This window comes from Anastrepha obliqua, chromosome 5 (assembly GCF_027943255.1).
Source record: "Anastrepha obliqua isolate idAnaObli1 chromosome 5, idAnaObli1_1.0, whole genome shotgun sequence".
Classification (NCBI taxonomy): Eukaryota; Metazoa; Arthropoda; class Insecta; order Diptera; family Tephritidae; genus Anastrepha; species Anastrepha obliqua.
Window position 1 is genome coordinate 91,254,492 of NC_072896.1, and position 13,240 is coordinate 91,267,731.

Here is a 13,240-nt window from a genome sequence, read left to right on the forward strand (position 1 = left end):
CCTACAGCCCAGACGGGTCCCCTCCGGACTTCTTCTTGTTCCCGCGCCTGAAAAGAAAGCTGAAGGGGAGGCGTTTCGACGCCATCGAGGTGATCTAAAAAACTGTGTTAGCCGAATTGAACGCGATTCCAGCGGATGAGTTTAAAAAATGTTTCCTGCAGTGGAAGGACCGCTACCAACGGTGTATTGACGCTCAAGGGTCCTATTTTCAAGGATATTAGTTGTATAAACCAAAAGGTTTAATAAAACTGCTTAAAAAAATAAGGCTCAAGGCCTTTTATCATTTGAATAGCAATTTTCTTCCTTTTGGCCTCTGTATAAGATTTTTTTTCATTTACCTTTATTGTTTTCAAACTTTACTTCTAATGAAAAATCTAATATCCAAAAACTATAGTCAAACTATATACGAGGAAAGTAAGACCACTTTACAATTATTTTCACAATCTACTCTTTGATAGAAAAAAACATTATTTTCGTTCACTGTTTTCCCTTCGAAAACTCCAATTCGTTCAATGGAAACTTTGACCATCCACAACATTTGCTGTTGCGACAGTCGATTACCCAAGAGTTGTACTTCCGTTAATCGACCATTCGCTACTCGCACCGTTCACATATGATTTTTTTGCTTTGCTTTATTTTTGTTTTTGTGCTTTTGCTGCACTTTTCATTGCAACTATGAGCTGTGAGTCGAAAACAAAATGCATTGACGCATTTCCAGTCTGTTTCCATTCTGTTTTGTTTTCGATGAATTAAAAGCGTAAACCCCGCCACACCACCGCGGTCAACAAGCGCGCTCCACCAGAGTACGACACGTCAAGCAGTAGTACGCTCTGACAAGGGTGCTAGGCAGCAAGCGATAAAAGGCTTGCGAGCGCCTGCGCCAAGAGAGCGTAAAAGCAGAAAAAAATAGGGGGAGAGCACAAGCGAATTCTAACGCGCGCCGAAGGTCCTTTACGTAGTTTACGTTACGCTTTTACTATGTAGGCGTACAAACGATGGCGGCGGCGGCCATGAGCGTGATTGCCTTGCCTGCTGCGTGCACAGGTGCAGGTGAAGGTGTGCCAGCGAGGGTGTCAGTCGGTTAGCGGGTGTGTGTGCGTGCGTGCGCGCGCGCCTATAAATCGGCAACGTTTTTCCACACATTTTGTAGTAGAGATGCTCGAATGCAACGAGAGCAGCGCCGCATAGTTTTAGTTTGAGAAAGGAGCTTGCCGGCGACAGGCGTAAAGGCAAAGGCGTGCGTGCGTGTTTGTTGTTTTGTTTTTTTGGTACTGGATAACTATTTATAAGCAAGCAAGCGCTAACATTGCATACATACACAGAGAAGGGCATACAAAATTCAAAAAACAAAAAACAAGAAACCAAAAAAAATATTAAATTGAAAGTACATTCATGCAATCATGTAGAGACATTGCGGTACGCTTCGAACAATGCAGTAGCGCGTCAATTGCGATTTGTGCGCACAAGTGAAAAGGACTACTCCAAATAAGTTTGGAATTAGTGAAAACTGCAAAATGTTTTACAAGTGAATATAGTGAGCACTTTTCAGTCGCACTTCAGTGCATCGGCGATATTGAAAATTGCAGTGATTTATTTATTTAGTGGCTTCCGTGTTGTGAAAAAGCGCAGCACTTGAGAAATGCGTTTGGCAGGATTCGTTGGTCGTCTGCCGTTGCCGTTGTCGTTGTCGTCGTAGAAATAAAATCGATATTTCCGTGCTGTATCTTACGGCGAAAGGTGCTCAGTAGCAGCGCCGTTGCGGCAGCAGCAGTGACGTAGCCGGCAGCGGCAGCTGCGACGTCAGCAGCGTGCGCTAAGTGACAGCAACAGCAGCAGTTGAAATAACAATAAAAATAAAAACAGCAAATCGCATAACGGTAAAACAGTTTGGAATACGGTAACTACAATTACAACTACGACTAGCCGAACAACAAAAACCACAGCGACCAGGAAGACAAGGAAGACGACCACAGCAGCGACCGCGCTAGTGCTGGCGCTGGTAGTGTTGATGTTGCTGATGATGATGATGATGATGAGGACTTCTGCGTCTACGATTATATCTACGACTATGTCTATGATTACCACGAAGGCTTTGGCGATGACGATGACGAAGACGACGTCGTTTAAAGCTGCGTTTTCGTTGGCGTATCCGTGTCTCGTTAACTTGTGCCGTTCGGCTATAACCACTACCACTACCAATACCACTACTACTACTATGCAACATACACGCTTCTCGTTGTCATCGGCTATATTGTACGTGTTGGTGTTGTTGTTGTTCTTGTTGCTACCGTCTGCAGTCATACCATATGCCGTAAAAAATCTAAACGTGACTCCTCGTGTGGCGTTGATGGTGGCAGCAGCGGCGTTGTTTTAAAGGAAGCTATAAAGCCAGTTAGCATTTAGCCAACGCGAGCCAACAGCCAGCCAGTCAGGTAGCCAGTCAGGTAGCCAGTCTACCAAGCAGCTCTCAACTCAAGTATCAAGCGGCTAACGCGCTAGACATCTAGCCGACCAGGCCGGCCAACAACAGCCCCAAAGTGTCAATTGCGCCCTAAAAGCCGCGTCAGCTACTTGATCGTGTTTTTATGGAGCTCGTCGTAGTTCAGTAGTTATTGTTGTAGTCACTCAGAAGCTGAGTCTGAGTTGTGCTAAAAATAATAATGATAAAGTTTGTTAGGCAAAAGAGTCGCGAGCATTCAGTTAAAGCATCAAAAAGTTTTTTTAAGAAAAAGGTGAGCAGCCACCGCCGTTGCGTTACATAGTTGCAGATACTCTGACACACACACGCGTACGCAAATTCACGCGCCGCGCGCACATGCACACACCTAAGCAGGCACAGAAGTGCATAGACGTCGTCGCCGTGGTTGTGGTTGTAGTCGACGTTTCCGTCGCCGTTTGCAGTGTCTACTTATTTACTTTTTCGATGTTTTTCAATTTTTCGGCGCTATAGTTTTTGCTCGCTTTCAAGCTGAGAATTATTTCATATTTTGTTTTTGTTTTTTTTTTGCTTCTTTTTTTTGCTTGCTTCTTGTTCCGTAAATAAAATTGTTTAGCGAACGCGTCCGTGTCGCGTAAGTCCGGAAATTCCGTCGCGCACCATTACAATGATATTTGTTGCTTAAACAATTGTATGTGTGTATATTTGAATCGCATGTGTGTGTGCGTTTTCAATTTGTGTATACTACATCATTTACGTATATGTATGTGTGTATATATATATGTGTTTGTGTTTGCATTGCTTTCAGGGCGAGTCGAATGATTCCGGTACCGAATCTGATGGTGACGTCCTAGATGTTGACAAGCATCGCCCCTTAGACTTGGACATGGAAACCAGTGAGTTTAATGATGCATCTCTTGTTTATTTAAAAGCTGTGAAATTTTAAAAAGTGATTCGTCGAGAAAGCGTGAAAAAAGAGAAGCTATTTATGAAAAATTTATAAAAAACCACGAATGATTAGAAAAAGGAAACTACTTAGGGAGGGAAGTGAAGTGATGTCGTTGAAAGACAACTCGGCTTGAAAGAATTCAAAATTGCACTGTTTGGAGGTTTCAGCGAGTGCAATCAGACAGACTACTCGTCACGATAAGACAGACAGTGCACGAATTCTATTCGCCTTGAAATAGACTATTCGGTTTTCTTCCTCGATTGACATCTGACTGGGGCAGTGAGGTCAAGACAAGCTTGTCTGGAACTAGACTGGGAGGGGCTAGGATTTTTCTTTGACTCTCTGGAGGTGTGAATAATTTGAAATATCTGCCTGGGACGACCTGCCGTTGTATAGACAGCTCCGAACTGGTGTGCACTGTAGTGCACTGCTACGGCAACAACAACTAGTCGCCTGAAAAATTCAGAACTCAATTTACCTAGAACTCCTTTGATTAGCTTCTGTAGTCAGCACTTGGAAAACTTAACTTTGATTTCTGACTTTTGCTGAGTTTTTTGACAACCTCAAGTGGGAAGTGGACACCTACTCTAATGGGTTTGGATAGTAAAGGCATCCGTCCAAATCAACTTCAGAGATCGGGTCATAGGTGCCTTACAGTATGGCCTTAATTGAGCCTCAAGATGAAATTCAATATTTTAGGAAAGCTCAGACCAGACGATGCAATGGTCATGGTCGTTATTAATGAGTTTTAACCTTTTACTGGCAGTGATACTAGAAGGCTAAGTATTGCTTAAGAATGATTACGTCACTACAGAAGAATGAAAAGGAGGAAGTGATCTTTAGTTAAGCAGGGGTTTTCACATCCTGTGAGCAGTGACCCCACCGGGATTCGCCAATCGTTCTACTTGAGATATTGTTTCATCATTTTCCTGCCCTTTTTTTAGGTTTTTTTTATTTGGTTGTGAAGTGATGTGCAGAAGCATACAAATTCACCTGGCAGGCACGGGAAACCTTTGGCCTCACTACCGTGATCTAACCTTTGTTAGATCAGCCAACGGCACAAAAAGGTTCCTCTCATCAACAGGAGTGCCCCAGTTCGTCGTTACCACCGCAACTGGTTCTACGTTAACGAAACCTCCGAATTAATATCCGGCCAGGGAATGCCTAATTGTCGAATAAAAAATATATGTTTGAGAGAGCATAACGAATTTATGTCTATGACTGAATTTTTTACCACCTTGTTAGCTATTTTTTAATTGGGTTATAAAACCCCACCCATGCTTTGATATCCATAAAGCAATTTTTTTCATATTGGACATTTACGAGAGCATTCGTGTGCATTAAGGAAAAATAACATTGAAAACCTGTCGGGTCCAAACTTGTTGCCTTAAATTTATATTATCAAAGAGTCATACTGCTTATTGCACATGAGGCGTGTTGTCCCACTGGTGCAGTTGCGTGAGAAAAATTTGAAAGCGGAATAGTGGCACAAGGTTGGCAGACCCACCTTTGTATTCTGTGCATCGGGGGTACATAAATCTTGAAAAGAAACATTATCTCTTTCGAAAAAAAAATCTCACGCTCGACGTTTCACTGTGCTTATTTTGGAATATTTCATCCTAGCATACTTTTCTTAGAAAGCCCTCCCATTCTAGAAACAGGATTTTCCTTAGCTTCTTTAGGCATTAGTTACATTTTTTATTGGGTAGTGTTCTGAGTTTGTAACAAGCGACCGGCGCGGAGTTTCCAAAAGTACGCATTTTGCTTTCCGGTATACTGGAAAAACTTCCTCAGCATGTTTTTTCAACAAAATGTTAGAGCAGTTCACTTTTTTATTTATTTTTTTTGCCTCAATTCAACACAAGAATTCCATCAAGGGAAGAGTAGAGTGTGAAATGTAGCCGTTTTACTGACGCTTCAAATTATGATGGTCAGGCCCAGCCCTAAGTCACTCCTTTCAAAGGTCTTCGTTCACTACAAAGTGTTCCAGGCTGTGATTTCAGTGATTCTGCAGACTATAGAGCAACTCGAAACCAAGTCACTAGGAGAAGAGGTATTCATATCTAGTGATAGCCAGACTGCAATTAGAGTTCTTGGTTCATTAACGTTCAACTCTCAACATGCGTTGAATCTCTTAAAGAGATGGCAACACAGAACAGAATCAATCTCACTTGACTTTCAAGTTATAAAAAAATCAACGTTAGATTCTACAAAGCTCTCATCGTGCCTGTCCTAACGTATGGCGCAGATGCGTGGACGATGACATCATCCGATTAAGTGTCCCGTAAAGTATTTGAGCGAAAGATTCTGCGAAAGATTTTTGGACTTTTGCACGTTGGCGACCTGCGAATATCGCAGGCGATGGAATAATGAGCTGTATGAGCTTTACAGCGCCATTGAACGTGTGATTGTGATGCTGCCTGAAAGATGGCAAAAGGTCATTGCTCAAAATGGGTAATACATTACAGAAGGAAGTTGTTTAATATAGTTCCATAAAAAATTGTCTTTGATTTTCTAAAAAAAAATCCGCAATTACCTAGTTGCAAACCCAATATATAACCAGCGAATAAAGATTCAGCAGCTTTATTGGCTGGCTCATGCCGTCCAAATGGATACAGATACTCCAGCTCTGAAAGTACCAGCTGATGGTTGCTGAAGAAGAGGAAGACCTCCGCTGCATTGGAAAGATCAGGAGCCAGGGAGTACGAAAAATAAACGGCTGGCGCGCTTTGTTTTGAACTCGGCACTCCAACCTACTTATCAACCAGTGGCAGTAGCTTCTCTGTTCGATGCTCACTGTGGGCTTCAAAACACCGAAAAGTTGTTTCTAATGGCGACCGAACTTTTTCTTCATTTTGGTGTTTTATGCACTCAGATTCGAACCTGCGCACTTCCTTCCGAATAGTAGTCACCCATTCGGCTACGCCGACCGCTATTTGTGGAACAACATACCAAACTCTGTTGTTATCGAAAATTTTAGCATGAAATTTGTAGAGTTGTTAAATAATGAAAATTTCTTCTTTCACTTTCTCGTGGAATCGCAAGTCTATGCATAACTCAAAGCGTCTATGAACCTTTGCAAAAATATTCTAATTCTCTGCTCATTTTTAGGCTTAAGCTCCTGCGCCGATGTGAATTCACCAACCACAGACACCGCCTGCTCCTCGTCAGCGTCTTCTGCGATGATGTGTCAATCCCACCTTTTATACGATCAACACAGCTCCGAGGAGGAACTGGAAGTGATCAATGGGCCATCATCGGTTGCAGCCGCTGAGGCGGCGTCCAATGTATTGGTGGTGCGGGGCACCGCTTCATCACTCATATCGGAGCGTGGCTCGTCGTCGTTGGAGCCCGAAGAGCTATTCGGCGAAGCATCGACATCAAAACGTTCCAGCTCAACATTAGTTGAGAATCGCAAAAGATCTCTGGCACACAGCTCCGATGATGACGTAAGCTGGCAACCTATGAAATTAATTATTATTTTCATATTATTTTCGAAACTCTATACGGTTACTGATATCCATTTATTGTTCTTTATAATTATTTTGCGTTTAGCAGCTGAGGAACTTCTTGGAACCAGTGTTGACCCCAGTGAATTTTCGCACATCACCACCATTGGAAGCTTTCAAGCCAAACCGCAGCCACAAATATCGCTCCACAACGCCACTGATACTATCGGAGGCGCGTTGCGGCATCGAAAATATTAAATTATGTGATAATAGTGTTAATGACGAAAATGGTGAGGCTGGCGCCGCGTCGTGTGCGTCCGGCGCGAGTAGCAGTGCCGGCAGCCATGCCGGTGCTTGTGCTAGCGGCGGCGGTAGCGGTGGCGCCTGCGGTGAGGCCAGTTCAACGAGTGTGATTAAGGCGTGCGCCTCATCGCTCAAGATGAGCAACAGCAGCCATCATATCTATCAACCGCAACCCAAATATAATTTCCACTATAATAGTTCGCGCAGCAGTCCCGCATCTACGACCGGTCTTGATGCGATGGAGGTGCGCTCGGTAAGTCCACCGGCGAAACTCTTCCATTCGGCTAGATCACCACACCGCCGACCGATACGCACACAACACGCCACACAGAGGCTACAGCGACCACATCGGCCGTGCTTAGATTTCGACAAAATGCAGCAAGTAAGTCTCTAATGCAGCGCCAAATCAAAGACTTTTTACTTCTCACTAATTACAAGTAAATGTACCTAAAAGCTCGCATTACCCATAACGAAAATGATAAAAGATGATGATGATGGAGAAGATGATGATGAAGATGGTGATGATGATGTTGAAGGGAGGATGAAGCTTAAGTGGTGATAATGATGATGATGATGAAGATGATTATGTTTATAGCGGTGTGGATGGTAGTAGGTTTTGTACAGCAAAAGAAAAAAAACAAAAAACAAATAGCCGCAAAATTAATGTTATGTTAAAAAAGAAGAAGAGCAAAGCGTCAGAAGCAAAGGAAGATGATAAGAAGTGGACTTGTGGAAGAGAGCGATTTTTAATAACGTTTGGCACCATATATAATATTTAACAGCGAAAAAAATGAAATAAAACTAAAACAATAAAAAAATGCAACAAAACTACAACAACAATAGCCCCAATTATCCAAAAGCTAAATTTACCGAAAATAGACTTTTAGAAACATAAAATCAAAACCAATGCATGTTTAGATGAAGAAACAGTTAAAACAAAAACAAAGAAGAAAAAGAAAAACAAATTCCATTTTTATTATTTTAAGCAAAAAAATAATAGAATTTTGTTTTCCATTTGCAATGAGCCACAACAAATGCCAGTTATAATATTTAAGTTCTTCATCAAGGCTGCCAATAATGCCAACTACTGCTGCTCATTTTGATAATATTATGATCTCGCCAGATTGTCAACGTGCAGAACTTTAAATGCTTGAAGACGGAGATTTCGTATTCAAATGCACTACGCCAAACAGAGGCAAACTTAGATTAATTCTGGAAACCCCTTGAACTCACGAGTGGCCCTACTGAATCTCACTATCAAGTGATGTTGTTGTTGTTGTAGCAGTAATATATGTAGTAAGTGATGTATCGCTACGCCTGCCACTTTGTTTTGTTCAGCTAAGAAAGTTGCTTCTGAAGCTTTGATCGCTATTAAGCTGATCAGCGTTAGAGAAGATTTGTTAAGCTTCTGCAGCAAGGGGTGCAAGACACCCATAACCTTTCCGCATGTTGCACATTAGCGCCTATAATATTTTTATTAGCAGTAAAACTGTGGTGTTGTTGTTGTTGGTGCAGCAGCATAAATATTCCTCACACATGTACGGTAAATGCCGCTGAAGTGACAGTACTTGGCCCTTTATACATTCGGGTCGTTCCAGTCGAACCGACTGTCGTGGAAACTGTTGAGTGCATCTGGGCTCTCTTTGCCTACTTCTATAGCCCCAACAAATCGTAATCTCTTTGAAAAAAGTTATCAGCTGTATGTCCGTAAAACCAAAGCACTCTGGCCTAAACTGAATTTTAAAAGCACAAAATGTCTGCTTGGATTGGATTCAACAGATCAACTACCAGCGTCCTCACTGGTGTTATAAAGGGTCACTGCACTATTGGCACTCTAGCCAGTAGAATGGTGTACCTCACAATGATTGCTGCAGGAGTTGTAGAAATAAAGAAGAAATTGAACAACTCCTCCTCTGTTAATGTCCTGCACTCCAAAGAAGCCGCGTCAAACATCTTGGCGATTACTTCTTTGAAGACCCGGTTAATTCGCATAATCTTTCACTGGAGCAGAGACTAGTTGCCATCTTAGAAAGATCTAAGTGGTTTACGCAACTTAGTTAGGGTATGGAAATCAAATGCAGGTATCACAATGCGCGTTGGAGCCACCGCGTGTCTTGTCTTAGACAAGCAACCTGGCTAACCATGTCCTTAAAACTTACAAGCGTCCTTTTTCTGAAAAAATCGACCTCGAATATTAATGCTAACCACTTTCTTTGTTGGGTATTTCGGAACTGCTCCTCCTATTTGTGGTATTTGGCTTGGTGTCGTACATATGAAGGTTTAAACCGCTTCCGCCGGATTTGCTTTTTCATGGCAGAGACTATGCACTAAGAGATTTGTCATTGGCCGCCGATATGTGGTCGCTTTTTCATAAAATGCTTTTTTCTATCATTTGACGTTTCGAATCCACGATCGTCATTCAACCTGTGACCTACCGAATGGTAGTTACGCACAAACTCACTCGGCTGCATCGGCCGCTCGTACGTTCAATCTATCTAAAATATGAAATAAAAAGCTCAAGATGATGTTAAATTCATAACATTTAGGGTTAAAGGCATACCTATATTCAATCCAACCCAGCTCTATCCTGAGTATAATAAGAGAACTGGGTGTGGATGAGGTACTACGATGAGTAGAGGACACAAAAATTCATAAGGTCGAAATGCAAACCTCGTAGGGAATCTAATCTAATCTAATCTAACATTTAGGGTTACATATACATAGAGGAAGAGGCCAAGCACACTAGACCACGCGTCCCCGCACGACACTTACCGCCCTATTCACGTGCCCGCTTAAAGCTACTCATCTGACGCCTCTTTCTTTCGGGACTCACTCCTTCGAAACAGCATGTTTTCTGGGCTTAAAGTTAGATGAGATTGATGAGGACGATTTACGGCTTCATCGCGCAACAACAACAACGTGTCCTTAATTAAAATCAGAAAATGTAAATTTTGTCTTCTGTATTGTCAGTGACTTTTGCATATGAAATACGCACGAAATCAGATGATTATTATTATTATTGTTAGGCTACTGCGCACTGAGACTCTCTGAACCCAACCTGTCGAAACAGCAAGTTTTCTGAGCCTACCGGTAGATGAGGCGAGACGAAGACGACCGCTGATTTACACTACACTGACATGGTTTACATAGTATTGCATCTACAGCAACAACACCAACAACCAAAAGAGATCTATTGTGCAAAGCTTGCTGCGGTACCCTGTATTTTAGCGCTTTTTTTTAATTTTCGCACATTCTGGAGTTTTCTGCCTAGTGCAGGACATTTATAAAGGATGTCTTCTGAATTTTCAGTGTCCATTTCTTAATAACGGGAGATGATGAACCAGTTTTGTTTGAGTGGTATCTCAGGCGGCCTTTAAAATAACCAGTTGGAAGTCTTAACTCTAAGAAAAAATGATAGCATCTCCAAGCATGGCTGGGCGTGTCCAGGCAGTCATAGCAAATCTACTAGCAGCAGGGTGAAATACTTCAAATTGCGTACCCACTCATCTAACACCCCTCTCCCTCTGTAGCCAACCCGTCGAAACAGCTAGTTTCCTGGGCCTACGACCGGTGATTACACTCCACTAACAGGGTAAAGTTACTGCTACAACAACAACAACAACAACTTCAAATTGCGTAAGCTCTTTTGTCTGCTAAAATTTAAAATCTGCATTTGACAATCTCGCTTCGGGTTTTTTAAAAATCCACTTTAAATGGGCAAAATAAATTCCTGCAAAAAAATTTTTTTTTCTGGTACCTTAACCAGCTATTTTTATGGCGAGGTAGTTATTTTTCGAAAATGTGGCATTTAAAATTCTGATCTCGTTTATTTGTATAGACTAAAAATATTGATTAAGTAAAAATATTGTTTAAGTAAAAGCCACACAACCGCAATTGAAACTCTTTCGCTGATAAAAATTTAATTTAAGAGCTTTACGTTTTCGAACGCTGCAAACAGTAAAAACGAAAAAGGCCTGAGTTGAGCAAATAAAAGCCAATAACAAATTACAAACCAAAATATTACCACAGGAATACGCTGAATACGACAGCACAACAATAAAATAAAAAACAAAAAACAAAAACACAATTGAAAATTAATAATTCTTTACTACAATAAATCACACAAACAACAAGACAGCGAAAAACAATAAACAAAAACTAAACTGAAGAAACCAAAAACAAACGCAAAATAACAACGCATAAGTCTAAAAACAAAAACAAAGCAACAAAAATAAAAAACAAAAACAAAAACAGTTGAATATCAAGTAGCGCGCATGCGCACACCCTTTGCATATTAAACAAAATCAAATACAACTACAACAAATAAAAATAAAACAAAACATGAAAATATACATAGAAACAATAAAAATTTTGAAATACATTTTTGTAATAGGTGAGCTAAAGTATATGAGGAGAAGGAAGAGTAGGAGGAGGAGAAGAGGGACCAATGTGGAAGTGGAAGGTGGAAGCAAATGCGGGCAAGACAGGCGGCGCAGATGGATGCAGTGAGCGAGAACGAACGCACGAATAGCGAGAGTAAGAGTTAAAGAGCGAGAGAGTATGAAAGACCGAGCGTGCGAGATGTAGGGAACCCCGAGAAAATTTGTTTAAACCAAACAAACAAACAAAAAATAGATGAAGAAACGTAAATATTTTTTCACAATTTTAAATTACAACAAAACAAGCAAAAACAATATATTGAAAATTACAAAATAATTACAACATAAGGAAGCATGTAAAAACCGTATGAATACATAAATATAAAACTAAATAAATAAAGTATGTAAGAAGTGAAATGAAATGCAGGAAAAATTAATGAAAAGCAAATAGAAATAAACGCGAACACAACAACAGTTAATTAAACGAAGCGAAAATCAAGTACGACGGGGACTTTAAATTAGGATAAAAGCAAAGGAATTAAGAATTAGAACAACAAAAACAAAAAAAAATTAACATAAAAGTTTGTAAATATTGTATTTGTGCAGTAAAATAAAGATAGAAATAAATAAGAAATGAAGACGTAGCATACAAAAAACAAAGAAAATACCGAAACACGATTCAAAGCAGGCAAACAAACAGAAGAATAAATTTAAATTTTCATTGAAAAAAGCAGCAAAAGTATACATACAAACAAACAACAACTCAAACTCAAAAAATGCTAACTGAAAATAACGGATTAAGGCAAAAACGAAAGTATAAAAATAAGAAATAAACAATTAAACGAATACAAAAACAAAGCAAAAGCAGTCAAACGAAAGTTTAAAAAATATATGAAAAAAGAAACAAATACAAAATCCAGAAAACTGCAAATATATACATACACAAAAACAACAATTTAGTAATGCGAACTCATTGTATTTTAATTAATGGCATATAAAGGATGAATGGCAATTGTCTGACAGCGTACGAGTATAATAGCGTAGTAATACGAAAACAAAAACAAAAGCAAAGACAAATACACAACAACAACAAAGTACAGAGAAAACAAAGAAACGTACGAAAGCAGGAAATATTTGAAAACCACAAGCAAATAGTGAACAGATGAGCATAAAAGTAAATTAAATTAAAAATAAAATTACAAACCTACAAACAATAAAAAGTCTGCAAGGACTTGTACGATTTTATACAGCAAACCAAGATCCAAACCGCAAAATAAAAAACAAAAAATATTAAAAGCAAAAAATATGAAAAAAAACAAAGAAAATACTACAAAAATAAACTAGCCTAGAGCAGCGAAATCATGCCACAATCAAAATACGCCCACACCAACACACTCCTACATACATACATACATAGATGCAAAAGCAAATTCGAACCAAACACAAACTCACAAGCAAATATTTTTATTAAAGAAAAGGCAACAAAAAATAGCATTATAACTGTATATGTACATATGTATGCCAAAAAATCCTATTAGTTTAGTAGACAAGCAGGCCGGCAATCAGTTAATAAGCAAAACACGAAAAAAAACATAGCGAGCCGAGAAAAAGTAATCACTCCCATAGCAAGCAACCAGCCACCAAAGTAAATACAACCCTGCGAACTACGCTCAAATTTATACGCGTATTAAAAAGTACCATTTCGAGAGTATTTTTGTCGTTA

The 13,240-nt window shown here is 40.0% G+C and overlaps 1 protein-coding gene across 6 annotated transcripts in view; it reads left to right on the top strand.

The window, feature by feature from the left end:
• The window catches only part of LOC129247624 (uncharacterized), a 31,689-nt gene extending 22,565 nt beyond the window's left edge, over window positions 1-9,124 (top strand). For 3 of the 6 annotated variants that reach the window (XM_054886819.1, XM_054886817.1, XM_054886818.1), the window contains exons 2-5: window positions 3,246-3,333; window positions 6,498-6,835; window positions 6,942-7,520; window positions 7,593-9,120. In XM_054886819.1, coding sequence (XP_054742794.1) covers window positions 3,324-3,333; window positions 6,498-6,835; window positions 6,942-7,520; window positions 7,593-7,697 — 1,032 coding nt within the window. In that variant the 5' untranslated portion in view covers window positions 3,246-3,323 and the 3' untranslated portion in view covers window positions 7,698-9,120. Of the gene's footprint in view, window positions 1-2,528; window positions 2,733-3,245; window positions 3,334-6,497; window positions 6,836-6,941 lie in introns of those variants that run through there. The other 3 variants (XM_054886814.1, XM_054886816.1, XM_054886820.1) reach the window with 3 other exon arrangements.
• The last annotated feature ends 4,116 nt before the right edge of the window (window positions 9,125-13,240 follow it).